Consider the following 25703-nt stretch of genomic DNA (forward strand, 5'->3'; position numbering starts at 1 on the left):
GCTGGCGCCGCCCCATTTCCTGAAGCAAATGTGGCAAATCATAACCCTAGAGGAGGTAAATGGCAAGATTTTAGCAACCAAAAAAATTATGGAAGGAAGAAAAATTATGTTCACAAGAAATGATCTCACCAGAAGTTGGATAAAGAAAGAAATAATGGGTAAAATAAATCAACAGAGGAAAAATATTTTCGTTGTAGTGGAAAGGGCCATTAGCCGCGTACCTGTCGTACCCAAGGCACCTAGTCGATCTTTATCAAGCATTTTTAAAAAATGACGACAAAGAAAAGGAGACGAATATTATTCATTTGATTAACAATGAAAAAGTTTAATATGTAGGTTTGTTAAGTACTCATGTAATAAATAAAATAAAATTAAAAAAAAATTTTAAGTTTTATTTCCTATGTATTTAATTTTCAAGTGTGATGTATATAAATAATATTTAATAAAATATTTATGTTTATGAATTTTAAAATTACTAAATGTGCCAAGTTTTAAAATAATAATAATAAAACTTTTAGTATGTGATACTCTGCACAATATTTTTTAGAAAAATAATCAAAAAATAATTTTGCTGCATATATACTTCTACTCATCATTTTATTATTATTATTTGTCTTTGAAGAAAATGATAAGAACATATAATGAAGATGCTTGCCTTGCGAATAATGCCAGTTTGCATATCATTCTCAAAAGTAATATATATTTTACTCATTTTATACCAAAAGAAGAATATATTAATACTATTATTGGCTCAGAAAATGTGATAGAAGGCTCCGGAAGAGTTATAATTTTGTTTTCCAAAAGAACAAAATTCATAATAAATAATGCACTATTGTCTACCAAGTCTCTAAGAAACTTGTTAAGTTTTAAAGATATTCGTCAAAATGGATATCATATTGAAACAATGAATGAGAAAAATCATGAGTACTTATATATCACAACTCATTATTCAAATAAAAAGGTTATATTAGAAAAGTCACCCTCACTTTCATCTGAGTTATATTATACCAAAATTAGTACAATTGAATCACATGCCATTGTAAATCAGAAGTTTACTAGCCCAAATGAATTCATAACTTAGCATGATCGATTGGGTCATTCGGGAACAATCATGATACGAAGAATTATTGAAAATTCCTATGGACATTCAATAAGGAACCAGGAGATTCTTAAATCCAGTGAATTTTGTTGTGTTGCATGTTCTTAGGGAAAGTTAATTTTAAGACCATCACCAATAAAGATTGGATTTCGGTCTCCTGAAATCCTAGAAAGTATTCAAGGCGACATATGTGGACATATTCATCCACCATGTGGATCTTTTAGATATTTTATGGTTCTAATAGATGTATCTTCGAGATGGTCACATGTGTGCTTATTGTCTTCTCGCAACTTGGCATTTGTGAAATTACTTGTTTAAATTATTTGATTAAAAGCACAGTTTTCAGAAAATCCAATCAAAGCAATTCGTCTTGATAATGCTGGTGAATTTACTTCTCAAGCCTTTAATGCTTATTGTATGGCTAATGGAATAAGCATTGAACATCCAGTAGCTCATATTCACACACAAAATGGATTAGCAAAATCACTTATAAAACGCCTCCAATTAATTGGTAGACCCTTACTTATGAGAATAAATCTCTCAACCTCGGCTTGGGGCATGTTATTTTACATGCCGCAGTACTCATTCGTTCGAGACCAACAAGTTACCATCAATTCTCTCCTATACAATTAGGTTTTGGCCAGCAGCCAAATATTTTTCATTTAAAAATATTTGGGTATGCGATATATGTTCCCATTGCACCACCTTCTCACACCAAAATGGAACTCCAAAAAAAATTGGGAATATATGTTGGATATGATTCTCCCTCTATAATAAGTATATTGAGATACAAACTGGAGATGTATTTAAACCCGATTTGCAGATTATCATTCTGATGAATCAAAATTTCCAACATTAGGAGGAGAAAATAAGTTTCTTGAAAAGGAACTTAATTGGAATGTATCATCTTTAATGCATTTAAATTCTCGATCAGGGCAATATTAACTAGAAGTTCAAAAAATTATACATTTTCAAAGAATAGCAAGTAAATTGCCTGATGTATTTTCTGATACAAAGAGGATAACCAAATTTTATATACCAGCTGAAAATACTCCAATTCGAATTGATGTCCTAGTCAAATAAATGATCATCGAAATAAATTCACGTCAGAAGCGTGGTAGGCCTGTTGGTTCTAAAGACAAAAATCCTCGAAAAAGAAAAGAGGTAAATACTATTCCTTTTAAAAAAGACATAGTAAAAACACCTGCAGTTGTCCAAAATTTTGATATAGTTTTAACGCTAGAAGACATTCAAGTATTTAAAAATTCTGAAAATGATGAGATCTCGATAAATTATGTCTTTACAAGAAAAAATGGGACCGAAAAAAGACAATTTTCAATGAAATATTTGCATATAATGTGGCATTAAATATCATGCATGAAAGTAAGGATCTTGAGTAAAAAATAGTCGAAAAATATCGACAAAAGAATGGTTGACCAAAATAAGAAGTTATGAAGGTTGAGTAAAGCTCACTTGCAAAACGTGAAGTTTTTGAACATGTAGTTCGTACACCAGAAGATGTAAAACCTGTTGGATACAGATGAGTATTTGTGAGAAAACAAAATGAGAAAATGAAGTTGTACGCTATAATGCTCGACTTGTGGCAGAAGATTTTTCAAAAGGCCCAGTATAGATTATGAAGAAAATATTTCATGTAGTTGATGCAATAACATTGCGTTATTTGGTCAGTTTATCCGCATATCATAAACTACATATGCAATTAATCGATGTGGTAACAACCTATTTATACGGATCATTAGATCGTGATATCTATATAAAAGTCCGTGAAAGACTAAAGATATCTAAACCATCCAATAAATATTCGCAGAGGTTATACTCAGTCAAATTGCAAAGATCTTTATATGGTCTAAATCAATCTGGATGAATGTGGTATAATCGTCTTACTAAGTATTTGGCAAAAAATGGATTCAAGAATGATGATATATGCCCATGTGTTTTCATAAAGAAATCTACACCTGGATTCATTATAATTGATGTGTACGTTAATGATATAAATATCATTGGAACTCCTAATGAGATTTCAACAATTATAAAAGTTCTAAAAGAAGAGTTTGAGATGAAAGATCTTGGAAAAACTAAATTTTTTCTTGGCTTGCAGATCGAGCATACAAAAAATGGGATCTTTATTCATTAAACAACATACAAAGAAAAGATATTGAAGAGATTTTATATGGATAAGTCACATTCATTAAGTATCCCAATGATCATAAGGTCTTTGGATGTAGAAAATTATCAATTCCATCCTAAAGAAGAAAATGAAGATATCTTTGGTCCTAAGTACCATATCTTAGTGCCATTGGAGCACTAATGTATCTTGCTAATAATACACGACCTGATATATCATTTGCTGTGAATTTATTAACAAGGTATAGTTCCTCTCCAACCAGAAGACATTGGAATGGAATCAAATAAATTTTTCGATATCTTCATAGAACGGTTGATATGGGATTGTTTTATCCATATGAATCTAAGTCACAACTAGTTGGCTATGCAAATGTAGAGTACTTGTCTGACCCACACAAAGAGAGATCTCACACATGATATCTATTCACATATGGTGGTACAGCTATATCATGGAGGTCTATAAAATAGACAATTGCAACAATATCCTCTAATCATGCTGAGATACTAGCAATACATGAAGCTAGTTGCGAGTGTTTTTGGCTTAGGAGTTTGATCCAATATATTCTGTCATCATGTGGACTAATTGATAATAAGATAGTTCCAACTGTCTTATTTGAAGATAATACAGTATGCATTGCTCAACTTAAGGGTGGATACATCAAAAGTGATAGGACAAAGCATATTTCTCCCAAATTCTTCTTCACTCATGATCTTCAAAATCAAGGAACAATTAATGTCCAACAGAATCGCTCGAGCGATAACCTGGCAGACTTATTTACAAAGTCACTTCCAAAATCCTCCTTTGAAAAATTGGTACATCAGATTGGGATGCACCGATTTCGATATATTAAATGATGTCGACAAGACGGGGAGCCTGTACTCTTTTTCTCTTGGTCAGATTTTTTTTCCATTGAATTTTTCTTGAGAAGGTTTTTAATGACGCAATTCTCATCATAAAGAATTTTATACTCTTTTTTCCTTTACTAAAATTTTTTTTCCATTGAATTTTTCTTTAATAAGATTTTAACGAGGTATAATCCTAAATGGACATTTAAGGGAGAGTGTTGTGATAAGGTTTATTATCTAGATGTCCATTCTCAAGAGAGAATGAATTTAATAACGTTGAAGATATAACATTTTGTATGTATATAAATAGGAAGTTAAACCTCCGTTAATAACACACAATAGTAATAATAAGATCACTCTCTCTTTTTTCATATATTGTTCTTCTTTCTCTTTTACAAATAAGTTGATATATATATACTATCTCTATTATATTGAGATAATTATATTAGTGAATATTAATACTAAAATTATATATTTATGCTTCTTTATTTATTTATTTTACAACAAAATTATTTAAAAATTTAGTTTTTTATTCATCTATTTTTTTTAAATTAACTCGTGATTATCGATAATATACTTTCAATATATAATTATTAATAAATATGTTTACTTTAATAATGCATTTTCTTAGATTTGATTTCAAAAATAGTTTGAAATAAGTACTGTTTTGAGGATTGCTTGATATTGGGTTGTTTTTGGGTCCGAACGTGAGGTTCGAATTTTTTTTAGATACCGTTCAATTTTTGTTGATTTCAAGGTTCCACCGTCCGAGTTCTTCGTGAGAAGGAGGGGTGGTACCTACAAAAAATTTCGATACTTAAATTAACAAATGTTTTAAGCAAGTTATTAATAGATTGGGTTCTGAATATATTTGAGGGTATCAGTGTATTTATAGTAGAATTAATAATCATATTTTAGAGTAGTTTTATCTTTTGATGGTGAATAATCTTTTCTTTTTGTTAAAGAAGTTGTTAAAATCTTCTTTTTAGATTATTAAGAAATATCTTAAGAGTTCGTTATTTATTTAGATAAATACAGTTAGGCTCATGTTATCGTGTATGAGGGGTGATACCTACAAAAAATTTTAATACTTAAATTAACAAATGTTTTAAGCAAGTTTTTAATAGATTGGGTTCTGAATATATTTGAGGGTATCAGTGTATCTATAGTAGAATCAATAATCATATTTTAGAATAGTTTCATTTTTTGATGGTGGATAATCGTTTCTTTTTGTTAAAGAAGTTGTTAAAATCTTCTTTTTAGATTATTAAAAAATATCTTAAGAATTCGTTATTTATTTAGATAAATAGGGTTAGACTCATGTTATTGTGTATGATCTCCATAAGATCAAATAAATTTCTCTTAATTAGATTTTATTCATTTTAAATATGATGATATTTTTGGGTCAAAGTGTGAACAAATACTAAATTTGAATGTTATATATATATATATATATATATATATATACATACACGTGTGTGTGTGTTTTTCACTCATTTTATTTTAGTTGTTGTTTGTTTTAAAAAAAGAAAATGAAAAGATTGTTGAATCTTCCAAAGGCTCGGTGGAAAATAACGAAGTTTCATATGAATGAATGAATGATGGGGTGTGTGGGGCATTAATGGAAGCACGTGCTTGGCATGTGTCCGAGACTTATGGTAATTAGATTCATCTTCACACTCACATCACATGCTCATTCTTGGAATGGTAACATCCCTAACTCTTATATATTAACACTTTACATACTTAGAAATTTAATTTGTATACAAATTTCATTTTTTATTGACATTTTGGATCAACTTCTACGGGAAGCATTATTTAAAATGGACGCGTATGTGTAAAATGTTTGGTATATAAATAGTACTATTGACTATCTATCTCTTGATTCGTTATATATATATATATAAACTATTTGGAATAATATCTTAAATCAATCTCTAGATAATTTTTAATTAGACACTTTAATTCTTATTAATAAATTTTTCACTAAATTAGTTTTTAATTTTTATTTCATTAGATAAATTAATTTTTCAATTTAAAAAAAATCAGACAAATCAATATTTATTATTAGTTAATAAAAATGTAATAGTCTCTAAAACTTTTTAAAATTTTCATATTAATTTTTTTAATAGATAAAAAGTTTAATATAAAAAGTAATTCATTTAATGAATTAAGAATTTGAAGACTGAATTGATTATTAAAACTTATTAAAAACTAAAATATTTGACTACAAATTTAGGATATTGTTAGACACATTAATATATCAGTATTTACTTAAGAACACTAATTAATGTGATGATAGGATAATATCTTTTATTTTATCAGGATAAAAATATTTAGGCCTTGAAATAAATTAAAGATTTTGTGTAATCTTGATATAAATTATTTAAAAGAATTTTAATATTCTAATTATTTAAAAGAATTATTCAAATATATAAAAACTCCATATTTCGTGAAGATATATGTATATATATAATTACAAAATAGGATAAATAAGTGTCACTTTAAGGCTGTATTATTACATAAAAAATATTTTATCTAATCCCTCATGACTTTAAAAGTCATAGAAATATAAATATTGGGTTAAATAATATTATAAAATTATTCTTTCAAGCTAAGTACCCACAAACGAAACACATATATAAAACCTTTTCTCATTTTAAGGGTCCATTTCATATCCATCCTTTTATAGTAGTGATGTGACTTCTTTACTTGGTTCCATATGGTTGGTATTAAAGATGCAACTACCTTCAAAATACAAGAAAACAAGTGTATGTATTTTATGATTTTATCCTCTATTTTCTTGTATTAATTAACAACACACAACAAACAAATACAACACAAATATACAATTATTTGGCATCAAAACAATCATACACATACTCATTAGCAAATTAATTATTAATTTTAAAAATAATATAAATTTTAACCATTTACATCAAAACATAATATCTTCGTATTTAATTTTAATATACTGATAATATAAAATATTTTATATTATCGTTTATTTATATTTTTTTAGATAATTATTTATATAATTAATATAAAATATAATTATTTATTATTATTATTATTATATGATATTATATAAGAATTTAATTTTATGTATTGTTAATATAAAATAATTTTATACATGTATCTAATTATATAACGACACATTAATGAAAATAACTATTTTTTATATTGACGACATAAATAATCATTTAAAAAAATGAATGTAATTGTACGATTGTGTAAAACTCATTAAATAATTAGATATATATATATATATATATTATATAATTATTATATTAAAATTAAATTCATACAAATATAAAAAAATAGAAATATATAGAATATTAGGGATACACATGAAAAAGGAAGAGACATGTTGTACGACAAGGGTGGAGGCGTATCTATCTGTATCAGCGTTGGTTGCTGTCAAATGTAAGAACTAAGAACACGTGTAACAACACAACAAGGAACAATCCACTTGAATCTCTTTTTCTGGATTTTCAGTGATGCAATGCATCATAACTTTCCCTATTCAAACTCATTCACCTCATGCAACTTCAAAAGTCACTATATACTATTTAGTTAATGAAAACAAAATAAAAATAAAAGTTACGTGTACATATATATGCATATATTATTTTAAATATTAATAAAATTTTGATATAACACTCAATTATTAAATTTTATAATATTTTTTAAAATTTTAAAAATTGAACAATAAGTTCTCTACATATTAAGAATATATCATCACGGATTAACAATAGATTCCTCTCGTATTAAAATATAGAATCTCGTCCTAAAATTTTAAAAAATATCGTAAAATCTAATAACCGAATATTACATTAATTTTTGTAATATTCACAAAAATTAACAGTAAAGATGAGCTGTGTTAGACAGACAGGTAGATATTATTAACAAGTAGAAATGAGAAAAACGCTAAATAGTATTGATATTTGCATTTCTATTTTTCAAAAAATACTTTAATTATCTTTTTATATTAAAATTTTTATTTTTATTATCGCTATGGCTATAATTAAATAAATATTTATAACTATTGTTTTCATATTTCTGTGGAAAAATGTGATTATGCAAAATTTTCATGTTGTTTCTATTTTTTCAATAAAAAATGTTTTATGAACTGAAAAAAAATCAATATTTAATCATTATACATACTATTTTATATATTTTTAATAAAAATAACTCGTTGTAATAAAATAATTAAATGCATCATATAAGAATAATTAAATTTTTTAGACTAATATAATTTTTTATAAATATTAAATATATAAAAATATATTATTTTAATTTTTTTCTTTAATTATTTTTTTAGTATGACCTTTCATTATACATGATTTAAGTGAAACAAAAAAAAATCTAAACAAATATTAAATAATAAAAATTACACTTGATAAAATAATTTAAAAAAAATAGAAATCATTCCCAAATATATATTAACTAACGATAATTTTTTTTAAAATATCTATTCAACATGATTGTTTTATCAATATTATCACAAAATAATAATAATTCTACGTACAGACTTGTACTATTTTACTAAATTTCGAATAATATATAAAAATAATTTTTAAATCGATATAATATTTATAGATATTACACCTCATTCTAGTAATTCACATTTGCTTTCAATACCCCACCTTTCTCTTTTTTTTTTTTCTTCCTGATTTGGTCCCTTGTATTATTTTGTCACTCCTATTTTCTTTATTGTTGTTATTAATTTCTTTGGCGAATGGCACATGAAATGAATGATTGAATGAAAGCAGTAACAAGAGAAGAGAAAAGAATGGAAGAGAAGTGAAGTAGTAATGAGTAAATGAAGCATGCTCGTTGGTCGGTTCTATCAATGTTTTTTCTGTCTCTCTCATTTGTTTGTTTGCTTATACAAGCGGCAAAGTTAACTGCTACTCACACCAAAGACCCCCCTCTCTCTTTCTCTCTCAATTCATTTTCTTTCTCTCTATTTTTATATTTTTTTTTTGTTTTCTCTCTCTAACAAATTCGGTTGAAGCTGCAAGGAAGAGACATCTTCTGCAGCTTTCACTGAGAGCAAGGAATTAGAACCAAAAAAATTCTAAACTTTGAAGGTTTCATTCAAGCTTTACTCCTCTAGCTGTGATTCTTGTGCACATGATCTAGGAGAGTTCTTTATTACTTCTATAGTTGGTATTTTGAATCTTGTTCAACCATTTTCTGGTGTCTCTTTCAGTGTTTCCAAGCTCATTTTCCCAAATCAAGCTGGTTCTTTCTTCTTTTCTTCTCTCTGTTTCTTCCCAAATTTGTGGACTTTACCCTATTTTAGGTAAAGGGGTTGGCCTATTTTCTTAAAGTTATTATCTTTTCTTTCAAAGAAGTAGGTGAGTGTGTTTGATTCTGAGGATATTTGTGTGATTTCTTGGGAGAATGCTTGATTTGTAGCCGAGGGAAAAAAAAGGAGAAGATGCCTGAAGGGATCATCACAAAAAAGAGGATACATTTCAGCAAACTATATTCATTTTCTTGCTTGAAATCTTCATTTGGAGATGGGCATTCCCAAATCGGTCAGAAAGGGTACTCAAGGATTGTGTATTGCAATGATCCTGATAACCCTGATGCAATTCAGCAGAATTATAGAGGGAACTATGTGTCAACCACAAAGTACACAGCTTTTAATTTCATCCCTAAGTCCCTTTTTGAACAGTTTAGGAGGGTTGCAAATATATATTTTCTTGTTGTTGCTTGTGTTTCATTTAGTCCATTGGCACCTTATACAGCTCTCAGTATTGTTGCACCATTGTTGCTTGTCATTGGAGCTACTATGGCCAAGGAAGCTGTGGAAGATTGGAGGAGGAGAAAGCAGGTAATCTTTTTTTTCTTTTCTATATTATTATTAATTATTATTTGATTTGATGCACTTTATGCCTTTTTCATCATACACTGCCAATGTCACAAAACTTCTCTTCCAAAAGCTTAGGAATATGAATTGTTTTATATCTAAACCTCACCTTTATGCAAAAGCCTCTTTTTGAATTGAAATATGGAAAGTGTCTATCAATTAAGATCTGGTGTATGCTCATATGTTTAACATTAGAAATCTGATGTTAGATGACTTTTTCAATTCCATTATCTTACAATGCAGAGCTATTTACACATTGTTTCTGGAAACCTTTATGTTTCTGGAAACCTTTATGTTCCCCTACTTTGATTCATAGAATATAATCTCTTCTTTCCAATTGGTGGCAGAAAGTTTTTGTCTTCCTGACCCCGAGAGATATAATTCAAAGAAACAACATTGTTTCATAATTGTTCTAGAATATAATCTAATGTTGCAAAAAAATGTTGCTTTTTTGCTTTGCTTTATGTTTTACTTAACTTGTTTGCCTTTTCTTTCTTTTTTTTTTCTCCAGATACTGTTGGTGATATGTTTTCTTAAGGTTTTCCTATCTAACTTTGGTTTATTTCTTCAGGATATAGAGGCAAACAACCGAAAGGTTCTGGTATATGGTAAAAATTATACATTTGTGGAGACTAGATGGAAAAAACTCCGAGTTGGTGATATTGTTAAGGTGTGTAAGGATGAATATTTTCCTGCTGATATTCTTCTGCTTTCGTCAAGCTACGGAGACGGGGTTTGCTATGTTGAGACAATGAATCTCGATGGAGAAACTAATCTAAAGTTAAAGCATGCCTTGGATGCGACGTCTCATCTTCAAGATGAAAAACCTATCCAGAAGTTCAGGGCTATGGTTAAATGTGAGGATCCTAATGAAAACTTATACTCATTTATTGGAAACTTGCACTATGAGGGTAAAGAATATCCTCTTTCCTTGCAGCAGATCCTTTTAAGAGACTCTAAGCTGAAGAACACTGATCATATCTTTGGTGTTGTAATCTTCACCGGACACGATACAAAAGTGATGCAGAATTCTACTGATCCTCCATCCAAGAGAAGCAAAATTGAGAGAAAAATGGATAAGATTATATACATCCTCTTCAGTACCTTGATTTTCATATCCTTTATTGGTTCTGTCTATTTTGGTGTTGAGACTAAAAGGGATACCAGCGGTCGCAGGTATCGAAGATGGTATGTTCGTCCCGACAGTACAACGGTCTTTTATGATCCGAGAAGTGCTACACTTTCTGCTCTTCTCCACTTTTTAACTGCTCTTATGTTGTTTGGATATCTTATTCCTATATCACTTTATGTGTCCATAGAACTTGTGAAAGTTCTTCAGAGTGTTTTCATCAACCGAGATCAGGAAATGTATTATGAGGAAATGGATAGGCCGGCTCGTGCTCGCACCTCTAATTTGAATGAGGAACTTGGTCAGGTTGATACTATATTATCTGACAAAACCGGTACTTTGACATGTAACTCGATGGAGTTTGTCAAATGTTCCATAGGAGGCATTCGATATGGCCGAGGTATGACAGAAGTGGAGAAGGCACTTGCAAAGAGAGGGAAAAATGTGGAGTCTCAAGTTGATGAAGCATCATGTGATCTTTCGGGCCAGGATAGTGACGTGGAGGACTCTCGGCCGCCAGTTAAGGGCTTTAACTTTAGAGATGAACGAATAATGAATGGGAAATGGGTTAATGAACCACAATCAGACATCATACAGAAGTTCTTTCGAGTTTTAGCTATTTGTCATACTGCTATTCCAGATGTAGATCAAGGGTCAGGAGAAATTTCTTATGAAGCCGAGTCACCAGATGAGGCGGCTTTTGTCATAGCTGCGAAGGAACTTGGTTTCGAGCTTTTCGCTAGGACACAAACAAGCATATCATTGCATGAATTAAACTACAAAACTGGAAAAAAGGTTGACAGGTTGGCTAGCTTCTTTTACTAATTTCAATGGTCAAAATCACACCACAAGTTTGATCTGGTTTCTAATTAGAAATAAATTTATAATATGGCTTTTGAAGTTATAATGTATAACTATTCAAACTTTTTCTGGCACAATTTTGTTCTTTTTCAAAATTGTGTTTTACTTACTGTGCAATCATCTGATTTTGATGAGCAGAGTGTACCAGCTTCTGCATGTCCTAGAGTTCAGCAGTTCCCGCAAGAGAATGTCGGTGATAGTGAGGAATGAGGAAAATCAGTTGTTGCTCTTATGCAAGGGTGCAGACAGGTTTTTATCAATATCCTCTATTTTTTTATTATTATTATTGTTATTATTAGAGTTCTGGGGAGTAAGTTGCATGTGGTGATGCTAAATTTTGCATTTATCCTGCATGTATTCAGTGTAATGTTTGAAAGGCTGTCTGAAAAAGGAAGACAATATGAGGCCGAAACCAAAGAACATATCAAACAGTATGCCGAAGCAGGCTTAAGAACTCTGGTAATCACATACCGTGAACTTGATGAAGAAGAATATAAGTTATGGGAAGTAGAGTTTTCAAAGGCCAAAACATCTGTTGGAGCAGATCGAGATGCATTGGTCGATGCTGCTGCTGATAAGATGGAAAGAAATTTGATACTTCTTGGGTCTACAGCAGTTGAGGATAGACTGCAAAAGGGCGTAAGTATAGATTTCCAAACTTTCTTTAATCTTTATGGTGAAAACTCATATGCAGTTGTTTTCATGTAAAGTTGATAGTTGAAAACCATTAGATGGTTTGACATATTTGACTAAATTGTCATCTACTTTGAAGACAACTGTATGTGAGTTTCCATCTTATCTTGTTCAAACTTACTTGGGAAATACTTCTTGGATCTACAGACGATGAAGTTCGCTTTGTATATTTGGAAGTGCAGGTTCCTGAATGTATTGAAAGGCTTGCTAAGGCAGGAATCAAGTTATGGGTGTTGACTGGGGACAAGATGGAAACAGCAGTCAATACAGGGTACTATGAAATACTACTTTTCGATTTTGTTTATATCGTCGATGCATAAAGTTTACACTATTTTGTTTTCCTTTGAACAGATATGCCTGCGGGTTACTTAGGCAAGACATGAAGCAGATAGTGATCACTCTTGATTCACCTAATATTATAGCACTTGAAAAGCAAGGGGATAAGGATGCTCTTAAAAAGGTAAATGAGCTTGAAAGTTTTTCGCAGTTGATTTTTCTCTTAATGTTGTAGCTTTTTGTGTGATTAGGAATCTCTTGAAAGCATTAAGAAGCAAATTGGAGAGGGAATAAAGCAAATCAAGTTTGTGAAAGAGAGTACTAATACAGATAAAGAGAGTTCTTCTTCATTTGGATTGATAATTGATGGGAAGTCTTTGGATTATTCGCTTAACAAGAACTTGGAGAATTCCTTCTTTGAGTTGGCAACTAGTTGTGCTTCCGTCATATGTTGCCGATCATCACCGAAACAGAAAGCTCGTGTAAGTATTATGAACATGCAATTTGAATTTCCATGGCATGCAAATAATGTAGTCTAGTAAAGAGTTGTTGGAGTTTCGAGTTGTGAAACGTTATAATCACATTATCCGAAATAATGCAGGTTACAAAAATGGTAAAATTAGGAACAGGGCAGACAACATTATCCATCGGCGACGGGGCAAATGATGTCGGCATGCTTCAGGAGGCTGATATTGGAGTTGGCATTAGTGGTGCTGAAGGGATGCAGGTCCAAATATACATTTGCTGACATACCAATGAATGTCTCATAATATAATGTTTAATCAATTTCTAACGAATGAATAAGAAAAATTTTATTGTTTTCTACAGGCTGTAATGGCAAGTGATTTTGCAATAGCCCAATTCCGTTTTCTGGAGCGTTTGTTGTTGGTGCATGGCCACTGGTGTTATAGGCGAATATCAATGATGGTAAAGCCATGCATCCATCTAACTATTGTTGTGAATGCATTTAACTGCCATGTCCAAATCAACTTGGATTGGTTGATTGGTTAGTTCACTCGTCCGCTTAAACAAGTATTAGGAATTCAAATTCCGCTTGTATATGCAGCAACTCATTGGCCATCTTAGATCCATAACAGATTAATCTTTAGTCTGACAAATAAAAAAGACTGATTTCTGTTGTGGGCATATGAACTTAGGAACCATCATTGACAAAAAGCTTCTTCCCTGATAACTTGTTTTCATTTGTTAAATGCAGATATGCTATTTCTTCTATAAAAATATTGCATTTGGATTCACCTTATTTTGGTTCGAGGCGTATGCTTCGTTCTCCGGTCAAGCTGCGTACAATGATTGGTACATGTCATTCTACAATGTCTTCTTCACTTCACTTCCAGTTATTGCTCTCGGTGTTTTCGATCAAGATGTTTCTGCTAAACTTTGCTTAAAGGTACCAAATTGTCATTCATTTAGTTCCTTATGTTCATATCAATGAGTGTATTTGCTGAAATCTTTTTCAATCAATGCTTAAAGAGACTATGATCTACCATGTATCTATGGTTACTGACTTACTGGTTTCTTTTGTTGGGTCCAATTTAAAGAGACTAATTTTCATGCGCTAAATTTTACATTATCATTCAATAGGAATCAAAAGGAATTCCCAACATGGTCCATTTTTATGTTCCTATCCGTCACGATATGGCGACGATTCCCATGATTTCGATGTGTTAGTGAATGAAAATCAGTATCTTAGTTTAAGTTAGTTGATTCAGTTGGTAGTTAAGGAACCCTTTGCTAACCATCCTCTCAATCTCTTTCTTACAGTATCCTTTTCTATATCTAGAGGGAGTAGAGGACACCCTCTTCAGCTGGCCGCGCATTATCGGCTGGATGGTTAACGGAGTCCTTAGCTCCTTAGCCATGTTCTTCTTGACTGCAAACTCTGTCATGACTCAGGCTTTCAGAAGGGATGGTCAAGTGGTCGATTTCGAGATACTCGGCGTCACGATGTACACGTGTGTAGTGTGGACCGTGAATTGCCAAATGGCGCTTTCCATCAATTACTTCACTTGGATCCAGCATTTTTTCATCTGGGGCAGCATTGCATTCTGGTACGTATTCGTGCTGGTTTACGGCTACCTCTCGCCGGAAATATCGACGACGGCTCACATGGTGTTTGTGGAAGCTTGTGCTCCAAGTTTGCTATATTGGCTAGTTACCCTTTTGGTGGTTGTGTGTGCTCTTCTACCTTATTTTTGCTATAGATCATTCCAAAGTAGGTTTCTACCAATGTATCATGATATTATTCAGAGAAAACAAGTTGAAGGTTCTGATATTGAGATATATGATGAGGTTCCTAAACAAGTCCATGGAAAACTAATACATCTAAGAGAGAGATTGAAGCAAAGGGAACTATGAAATGGATTTAGTTTCTAAGCTTATGTTATTGTTGGAGCTTTTTTTTTTCACTCATTTTTTTCTCCCTCTTTGAAATTCCTATTGTTTAAAAATTTGTATAGTGAGGATTTGTGTAGCAATCACAATCACCTGATGTAGATTAGTTATGTAAAGTATTGTATCATAGTCTTTTCTATTTGTTAATGGAATCAAACAAAGCATGTTCTACATTGTATTTTTTGGTGTATATGACTTACTATATTAACACAAGATATTGTTTATGTCTTGTTAGTTTGCCTGTTGATTGAAAGATGTAACAGAGAAAGTTTGCTGTCAACATATGCAAAAAGTCAACCATGATTATTCTCTATTATTTACTATCTTGCCATCAAGTTGGAAATATTAGAAAGTGTGATTTCTTATAGTATATTTTTTAAACAAGACAAAAAAAAAGCGTGAAAAAATGTAGGTAGATTATAAAATTCTAACAATCCAATTTTCAGTACTAATTTTTAGTATGTCTAGATAATATTGGAAGTCAAGTGCTACTAACTTATCTTTTTAATTATTATTTATTATTTAATAAATATGAGTCTGATTGTAGTTAACATGTTGTCAATTTACAGATTTTTTTTTTTATTAAAAACATTAAGTCATTAATACAGAAACATACGTCACAAAATTATAGAAGGTTAGCAAGTAAAACATATAATATTAGTAATATAGTTAACCATCTCAATATATATAAGACTCAAGTCTACAATCATGCGTCGTTAACCTCATACGGATTCAGTCATAACACTCCTAGCATAGCTAGATAATATTTATCTATATATATACATATGACATTCCAGATTCTAGCCTGTCCAAAAAGTCCTCAAATTGATACCCAAGCTAGCCTCATTCTTTCTATAATCATAGTCCCTTCTAAGGTCACAAAAGTGAGGGAAAGACACTTTAGGTCACAAAAGTGAGAATACAGGAAGGCTAAGAGCAAACTTAGGGAGTAAAATAAGGTTTGCAAAGAGTTTTAATAGGAGAGAACTTGTAGAAAATTTTCATAGGAGAATTTTATTTTTGTTTATTGAAATTATAGCATAGATGATACTATATATATTTCTGTAGCATTGTAATTGAAACATCATCAAAAAATAAGAAAGAAAATTAATTCACATCATATTATATAAAGTAATCATATCATATTTTCTCATATTGGTTTTGTTATAGTTAGTGCATTATTGTGGGTAGTGTTCAACTTCATATTACTTTGTATCTATTAGAAATCTAAATTCCGCTACAAACTCAACAATTGGTATCAAGAGCCAATATTATATTATTCATTATTTGAGTGGTAAAATTAAGTTTGAATACAATGGCTTCTACTAGTAAAAATGTCAAAGTAGGCAAATATGAAATCGAGAATTTTAATGGAAAAAATGATTTTTCCTATTGGAGAATGCAAATGAAAAATTTACTTATATCACAGAAATTGCGCAAGGCACTGGCGGAAAAGAGAAAGTCAAAGGATATGAAGGATGGGGATTGGAAAGAATTAGGTCTTGAAGTGCATGCTGCGATAATCTTATGCCTTGAGTGGGATGTTGCTTTCTTGGTGAATGAAGAAGCAACTGCAGCAGGCGTCTGGTTAAAGTTAGAGAGTAACTTCATGACAAAGACTCTAAGTAACAGGATCTACTTAAAATCTAAATTGTATACATGCAAGATAGAGGAAGGCACCTCAATCCGAGAATATATCAATAAATTTGATACACTCATATTATTACTTTCATTGCTAAAGTCCTATGAAAATCTGGTGTAGACTTTGATGCTGGTGGGTGACACTCTGACCATAGATGAGACGAGGACATTACTTTTAGCGGATGATCTACGTAAGGTTTCTACGAGTGTAATGTCATCTTCAAATGGAAGAGAGTATAATGATCAAGTACAAGAATTGTTTGCAGCTAGAGGGAGGAGTAATGAAAGAGAAAAAGGTAAGCGTGAAAAGTCTAAGCTAAAATCTAGACCTCACGCAAAGAGAACATGCTGTGGTGAGCCTGGACATTTTAAAGCAAATTGCCCAAATAAGAAGATAAATTCCAATAAACAGAACAATGACAACTCAAAAGAAAAATAATAAGCAAGTTACGTCTCAAATGATGATGAAGATTGTTACTGTGTAATATATGATTCTTACGAGATATCTAGTAAGTGGATGCTTGATTCTGAAGCTTCTCACCATATGCGTCCAAATAGAAAGTGGTTTACTATCTATCAAAGCACTAATGGCGGCACAGTTTTGATGGGCAACAATCATGCTTGCAAAAACTGTAGGGATAGGTACTCTAAGAATCAAGATGCATGATAGAATTGTAAGAACCTTGAATTATGTGAAACATATTCCTGACTTGTGAAAAAATTTGATCTCTATATGTTTGTTAGAGAAAAATTGTTGCTGAAAATGGTTTTAAAAATTGTTCGTGGTTTTTTGGTAATGATGAAGGGGGTTCGTCATGGTAATCTTTATCCTCTTTTGGAGGCAACTGTTACAAGTGAGCTAGCAGTTGGAATCGGTGGAAGTAAAGACCAAACAGACTGCACGAGGATTTAGCACATGCGGCTTGGGTATATGTCGAAAAAGGGTCTATCATTGCTTAGCGGAAAAGGTTTGCTGAAAAATATGAAGAAACCACAAATTGAATTTTGTGAACACTATGTATATGGAAAGATACACAGGGTAAAGTTTTCTACAAGCAAATACAAAAGCAGAGGGTTGTTAGACTACATACATACTGATGTTCGGGGTCCGGCTAAAGTTACTTCCAAGGGTGGTTCCAAGTACTTTGTTACGTTTGCTGATGATTATTCAAGGTATGCTTGGGTTTACTTCCTCAAGCATAAAAATGAGGTATTCGATACTTTTAAGCAGTGGAGAGCAATGGTTGAAAACAGAATAGGTGGGAAACTAAAAACTCTACGATCTGATAATGACACAGAGTATACGGATGGAGATTTTAAGGAGTCAGTGATCAGGAATGCATTGTGAGACACTGGACAGTTAGAGGCACACCACAACAGAATGGAGTCACGGAAAGACGGAATCGTACACTATTTGAGAAAGCAAGGTGTATGTGCTCTAATTCTGAGTTAGGTAGAGAATGGTGGGCTGAGTTAGTTGCTACAGCATGCTACATAGTGAATCGATCTCCACATTCTTCTTTAGATGGAGACACACCTTATAAGGTGTGATCAGGAGAACATGCAGATTACGAGAAATTTGGAATCTTTAGATGCACAGCTTATTATCATGTCAAAAATAATAAACTTGATGAAAGAGCTAAGAAGGCAATCTTTTTGGGTATCTAAGAAGGGTTCAAGACTATCATCTTTGGAGCGTAAGTGATTCTAAATTTGTAATCAGTAGGGGTGTGACCTTTAATGAAAGATCCATGGTAGTTTTGTCTAAAGTTATGATGCCAGATGATGGTGATGTTGAAAAAACTATAAACACTCAAGTAGTGGAGATAGAATCTAAAAATCAACCAATAGACTCTAGTCATGTTCAGATGGAGCATTTTAATGCTACTCACAAAGATAAGGAGGACGATAAACTTGATCATGAAGAGATTCAACAGGAAAATATGTGTAGCAACCCTCAATTTAAAAAAAAAATATTATTATTTTTATTATTAGTAATTGAACTAATTTTATAATAATTTAAATTTAATCAAATCTATATTATTATTATTATTATTATTATTATTATTATTATTATAAACATTGGATATAATTTTCATGAATATTATATGTATTATAAGTTTATATAATTTTACTCCCTAGTATTATAAATTTACTGTTGTTATTATATTTATTACGTTACTATTATTATTACTATTATTACGTTTATTATTATTATTATTACATGATTATCATTACTATTACTAATATTATTATTACTATTATTAATTATAAAACATGAAAGTGAAAGGCGGTTTATAATTTACATTAAGTTACATATATATTATTATCATCATTATATATGGGATTGTGTGTATATATATATATCATAAGGCTTGTATAATAATAAAGAAAGCCAAGGCGGTGGCTTATAGGCTTCCTTAAGCCATATATATATATGGAAGAGCGTAAGAGAACGAGGAAAAAGAAAAAAAAGGAAGAGCGTAGCCGAGAGAGGAAAAAAGGAAACTTAAACCCCACCAAACTTCTGGCTTTGATTTCTTGAAATTCGTAACTCCAATCAAAAATCTAATACGGTAAGAGTATTCGTAACCTCCTCCTCTACACGTTGGTACCATTTTTTATTAGTGAAAGTTGACAGTGACGTAACTCCTCTTTCTTTTGAATTTGGCCAACGGGAGTTTTAGGAGGTATAAACGATTCTGGACATTTTCTTCTTCAATAACTCAGTCAAACAAGCTTCTCCGGAGCTTTGAATATTTTGGTTCCGTACGAAGGTATGGTTTTGGTTTCTCGTAGTTAATGTTTAATGTCACGTGAAAACTTAGGCTAGAAGACCTTAAGATAGGAATGAACTGAATGTATAATTGATGGATTGTGTATATGGTATAAAATGTGAGGTTTAGCTGTTGTCAATAATTTGCTGTTGAAGTTGGTCGGTTTGGAAAAAGATTTAATATTGGGATTTGTTTGATTATGAAATAATTTGTTACTGGAAATGATTTGAGTGACTGAGAGGTGTTTGGTTTGATAGTTGGGACCCTTGAAGGGTGGCAGAAATTTGAGTCTTAGAGGAGATAATGCCAAAATTTCTTTAAGAATTGGAGTTTGATTTGAGGTGGTCTTTTAAAAAGAAAGAGATTATTATGTGGTTTGTGTATTTGAGACTATTTGTTGACCCTCTGTCGCAAGATGTGACTGGGCACTTTAACTCCCCGGATTCCCCCATGGGCATGCATATAAATATGAACATTGAATATTATTGAGCTTGGAGTTTAACTCCATGGAATACTATATTATTGAGCTTGGAGTGTGACTCCATGGAATATATATTTGAGCTTGGAGTTTGACTCCATGGAATATTATTGAGCTTGGGGATGCGCGCACAGAGGGACTGTCCAATGGTTAACTACCAGGACTTGCCGGGTTGGCTGTATAACCGACAGATGAGACTCATCAGCCATAGGACAAGCATACATCATATGCATTTGTTTGTTTGCTTGAGTGTGCATTGTTTTGGTTTGCTTAACTATTTAATTCTGCTTATCCGCTACTTGTTCTACATGCTGTAAATGCTTCTCTATCTGTGTTTTCCTTGTTTGAACTGTATGTGTATGTTTTCTTAGAAATCCTTCTTGGCGAAAGTGTGAGGAGAGAGGATTGTTCCACCAATGATTCGGAGGATTAGAAGAGACAGAACGTGAATTATTAGATTAAAGTTAGATTCAGAATTAGAACACCTTAGACAACTTACCTAATTTCTGGTTTAGTTGAATTCTTAAGCTGAAATCTGAGTGTCGAAGTTCTAGGAATGCCTCTGGCTTTCCCGAGACCTTTTATGTTAACTATGCGGGCACCTTTACCATACTGAGAACCTCCGGTTCTCATCCCATACTATGTTGTTGTTTTTCAGATGCAGGTCGAGAGACACCTCGTTGAGCGTTTGGGTATCCTCTTTACAAGCGAAGAACGGTCTTTTGGACTATCATATTTTGTTTTAGGCTATGTATATATGTTTATAGAATCTCCGCATGTATATTTTGTGTTTTGTCCCTCCTAGAGGTCGACTTGGAGATACAGGGGTTTATTTTGTGGTTTGAGTTTTATTTTGGGTTGTACATATACATAATTATATACTCTGGTCGGCCTTAGCTTCGCAGGTCGAGTCTGGAGCTTGCTATCTGAGTTTTGGAACTCTGATATGTATATATATGTGTTCAGTTATATTTTGATTTTACCTGTCCGTTTTACGAATATCCATGCGAGTGTGTCACGATTTTCTGTTTATCAATTTGTTTAGCTTGTTCTTCAAGGCTCCTAAATATGATTTCACCCAACTATATCTATGTAGATATCATTTTCTTTTAGAGGTCGTAATACCTTGCCACCTCTGCTTTACGACTTAAGCGTAAGGCCCTGTGTGGTAGGGTGTTACATTATGGTATCAGAGCAGTTCGTTTCTATAGAGCCTGAGGGATGGACTGATTATGCTTCTGGGCTTACTCTGGGTGTGTGTATGTGCTATTAGGATATCTGATTGATATATGTGGCATAAACGTTCATGAGCATGCATTTGGAACTTGAAGCATTAGACTTGCGATATTGAGACTGATCAACTTAATATCACTTGTTTGGTGTGTGAAGGGACCAGATGTCGACTCACGGACGCGGTCGCGGCCGAGGTAGAGGTAGGATAGGCACTGTTACTCCTGGCCTGGCAGGGAATGATCCAGTAGACTTCATGGCTGCCCTGGGAAATATGGCTGCGGCTATGCAGGCGACAGCCGAGGCACTGGGTAATCAGATAAACCAGGGTAATCACGGAAACAATAATGATGAGGACGGTCCCATGACACTTGCTGTATTCCTGAAAGTTCACCCTCCGACCTTTAGGGGAACCTCAAATCCCACAGATGCAGATAATTGGATTCAAGCTATGGAACGGGCACTGCAGGCTCAGCAGGTTCCTGAGGAGCAATGGGTTGAGTTTGGAACTTATCAGTTGCAAGGTGAGGCTCAGCATTGGTGGCAGGGGACACGACGTATCCTGCAGCCAAATGGCGCTGTGATTCCTTGGGAGGTTTTCCGAACAGAGTTCTATAAAAAATACTTTCCTAATTCAGCCAGAAATGCCAAAGAACTTGAATTGATGCAGTTAAAGCAGGGACAGATGACTGTTGCTGAGTATACTAGCAGGTTTGAGGAGTTATGTCGCTTTTCTCGTATTTGTCAAGGTGCGCCTGATGATTTTGCTGAGTGGAAATGTATTAAGTATGAGGGAGGTCTTCGAAGTGATATTCTGAGCTTCGTTGCACCAATGGAGATCAGAGTGTTTTCAGAACTGGTAAACAAAAGTAGAGTTGCTGAGGATTGTCTGAGAAAGGCGACATCAGATAAGAGTGATCAGTGAATTTTTGTTAGGAGAGATCAGGGAAGGAACTTCGCCCCTAGAGGACAAGATTTTAAACGAGGTGGTTATACCCCACAACCACATTTGGGTCAGAATAACTTCCAGAGATTCAGTAATAATAACAGCCAGGGAAGAGGCAAAGGAAAGCAAGCTCAGACCCCACCGAATGATTTAACTTGTAGAAGGTGTGGAAAGTACCACCCGAATACTCCGTGCAGGGCTGGTTTAGGTGTATGCTATTACTGTGGTGAAGCTGGGCATTTGTCTTGGAATTGTCCAGAAAAGAAGAAGAATCAAGAAGCTGGAAAGGCACAACATCAGGGACGCGTGTTCACTATGACAGCGGATGGTGCTGGAACCGCAGATACTCCGATTAGAGGTAATCACGCACTGATAATCGAAATTTCCGACTGCCTTGCGTAGTAAATAGCACGTAGCATTCATTGTAGTACATTACCGAGTTGTGAGCCTTGTGATTTTCAATTGAGCGATCGACTAAAAACCTCTGAATGGTGAGACAGAACGATAGTTGATCAGCCTAGAAAAGTGACTAAATTCTTGGAGAATAATAATAAGAGTGGCGCAGCAGTAGTGGGTTGAATTATTTTGAGTATACAACTTAAGTTATACATAAAGAACCGAAAATGTTGAGCGTTATGCGGGACAGTTACCTGAAACCCAGAGATGGTAAGTTATGAGGAAGAGACATGACATAGGTTGAACCCGTAATTGATAATCGGTTATGTGTCAAGAGAAAGAGTAAGTTGTGATAGATTTAGTGTCAGAGGCCGAACCAGTTTCGATAGTATTAAGTGTGATGGCACCATTAGAATCAGCAGAACTTAGGAGCTAGATGAAGCGAGTATTAAAAGCGATAAACCCGTCGTTCTAATACCAACCTGCCTTATAACCTTTCTGCATCGAGTTTATCTTGTATATTTCGCTTTGCGTAGACTTTTAAGCCATAAGAATATCCTGAATTTGCAAACTAAACATGTCAAATCCTTCTGTTTTTCTTTGACATGTTTAAGAAGGGAAGTTACGTTAGTATGAGTCTCTTCCATTTTATATCAATTTTCGAGGGCGAAAATTTTTATAAGGTGGATAGGATGTAGCAACCCTCAATTTAAAAAAAAAATTATTATTATTTTTATTATTAGTAATTGAACTAATTTTATAATAATTTAAATTTAATCAAATCTATATTATTATTATTATTATTATTATTATTATTATTATTATTATTATTATAAACATTGGATATAATTTTCATGAATATTATATGTATTATAAGTTTATATAATTTTACTCCCTAGTATTATAAATTTACTGTTGTTATTATATTTATTACGTTACTATTATTATTACTATTATTACGTTTATTATTATTATTATTACATGATTATCATTACTATTACTAGTATTATTATTACTATTATTAATTATAAAACATGAAAGTGAAAGGCGGTTTATAATTTACATTAAGTTACATATATATTATTATCATCATTATATATGGGATTGTGTGTATATATATATATCATAAGGCTTGTATAATAATAAAGAAAGCCAAGGCGGTGGCTTATAGGCTTCCTTAAGCCATATATATATATATATATATATATATATATATATATATATATATATGGAAGAGCGTAAGAGAACGAGGAAAAAGAAAAAAAAGGAAGAGCGTAGCCGAGAGAGGAAAAAAGGAAACTTAAACCCCACCAAACTTCTGGCTTTGATTTCTTGAAATTCGTAACTCCAATCAAAAATCTAATACGGTAAGAGTATTCGTAACCTCCTCCTCTACACGTTGGTACCATTTTTTATTAGTGAAAGTTGACAGTGACGTAACTCCTCTTTCTTTTGAATTTGGCCAACGGGAGTTTTAGGAGGTATAAACGATTCTGGACATTTTCTTCTTCAATAACTCAGTCAAACAAGCTTCTCCGGAGCTTTGAATATTTTGGTTCCGTACGAAGGTATGGTTTTGGTTTCTCGTAGTTAATGTTTAATGTCACGTGAAAACTTAGGCTAGAAGACCTTAAGATAGGAATGAACTGAATGTATAATTGATAGATTGTGTATATGGTATAAAATGTGAGGTTTAGCTGTTGTCAATAATTTGCTGTTGAAGTTGGTCGGTTTGGAAAAAGATTTAATATTGAGATTTGTTTGATTATGAAATAATTTGTTACTGGAAATGATTTGAGTGACTGAGAGGTGTTTGGTTTGATAGTTGGGACCCTTGAAGGGTGGCAGAAATTTGAGTCTTAGAGGAGATAATGCCAAAATTTCTTTAAGAATTGGAGTTTGATTTGAGGTGGTCTTTTAAAAAGAAAGAGATTATTATGTGGTTTGTGTATTTGAGACTATTTGTTGACCCTCTGTCGCAAGATGTGACTGGGCACTTTAACTCCCCGGATTCCCCCATGGGCATGCATATAAATATGAACATTGAATATTATTGAGCTTGGAGTTTAACTCCATGGAATACTATATTATTGAGCTTGGAGTGTGACTCCATGGAATATTATATTTGAGCTTGGAGTTTGACTCCATGGAATATTATTGAGCTTGGGGATGCGTGCACAGAGGGACTGTCCAATGGTTAACTACCAGGACTTGCCGGGTTGGCTGTATAACCGACAGATGAGACTCATCAGCCATAGGACAAGCATACATCATATGCATTTGTTTGTTTGCTTGAGTGTGCATTGTTTTGGTTTGCTTAACTATTTAATTCTGCTTATCCGCTACTTGTTCTACATGCTGTAAATGCTTCTCTATCTGTGTTTTCCTTGTTTGAACTGTATGTGTATGTTTTCTTAGAAATCCTTCTTGGCGAAAGTGTGAGGAGAGAGGATTGTTCCACCAATGATTCGGAGGATTAGAAGAGACAGAACGTGAATTATTAGATTAAAGTTAGATTCAGAATTAGAACACCTTAGACAACTTACCTAATTTCTGGTTTAGTTGAATTCTTAAGCTGAAATCTGAGTGTCGAAGTTCTAGGAATGCCTCTGGCTTTCCCGAGACCTTTTATGTTAACTATGCGGGCACCTTTACCATACTGAGAACCTCCGGTTCTCATCCCATACTATGTTGTTGTTTTTCAGATGCAGGTCGAGAGACACCTCGTTGAGCGTTTGGGTATCCTCTTTACAAGCGAAGAACGGTCTTTTGGACTATCATATTTTGTTTTAGGCTATGTATATATGTTTATAGAACCTCCGCATGTATATTTTGTGTTTTGTCCCTCCTAGAGGTCGACTTGGAGATACAGGGGTTTATTTTGTGGTTT

The 25703-nt window shown here is 32.7% G+C and overlaps 2 protein-coding genes across 2 annotated transcripts; both read left to right on the top strand.

Annotated features, from left to right (window-relative positions):
- Positions 1 to 8851: 8851 nt before the first annotated feature.
- Positions 8852 to 15584, top strand: LOC130982593 (probable phospholipid-transporting ATPase 8). The gene is made up of 11 exons (XM_057906631.1): positions 8852 to 9938; positions 10546 to 11906; positions 12103 to 12213; positions 12327 to 12603; positions 12840 to 12928; positions 13009 to 13117; positions 13185 to 13415; positions 13535 to 13660; positions 13762 to 13860; positions 14150 to 14341; positions 14716 to 15584. Exons 1-11 carry the CDS (start codon positions 9540 to 9542, stop codon positions 15307 to 15309), a joined length of 3588 nt encoding a protein of 1195 aa, XP_057762614.1. The 5' UTR covers positions 8852 to 9539; the 3' UTR covers positions 15310 to 15584.
- A 6053-nt stretch (positions 15585 to 21637) lies between these two features.
- Positions 21638 to 22819, top strand: LOC130981229 (uncharacterized). The gene is made up of 2 exons (XM_057904838.1): positions 21638 to 22330; positions 22418 to 22819. The coding sequence occupies exons 1-2, from the start codon at positions 21638 to 21640 to the stop codon at positions 22817 to 22819; spliced, it is 1095 nt and encodes a 364-aa protein (XP_057760821.1).
- Positions 22820 to 25703: the final 2884 nt, after the last annotated feature.

The sequence above is a fragment of the Arachis stenosperma genome, chromosome 5, assembly GCF_014773155.1.
Source record: "Arachis stenosperma cultivar V10309 chromosome 5, arast.V10309.gnm1.PFL2, whole genome shotgun sequence".
NCBI lineage: Eukaryota > Viridiplantae > Streptophyta > Magnoliopsida > Fabales > Fabaceae > Arachis > Arachis stenosperma.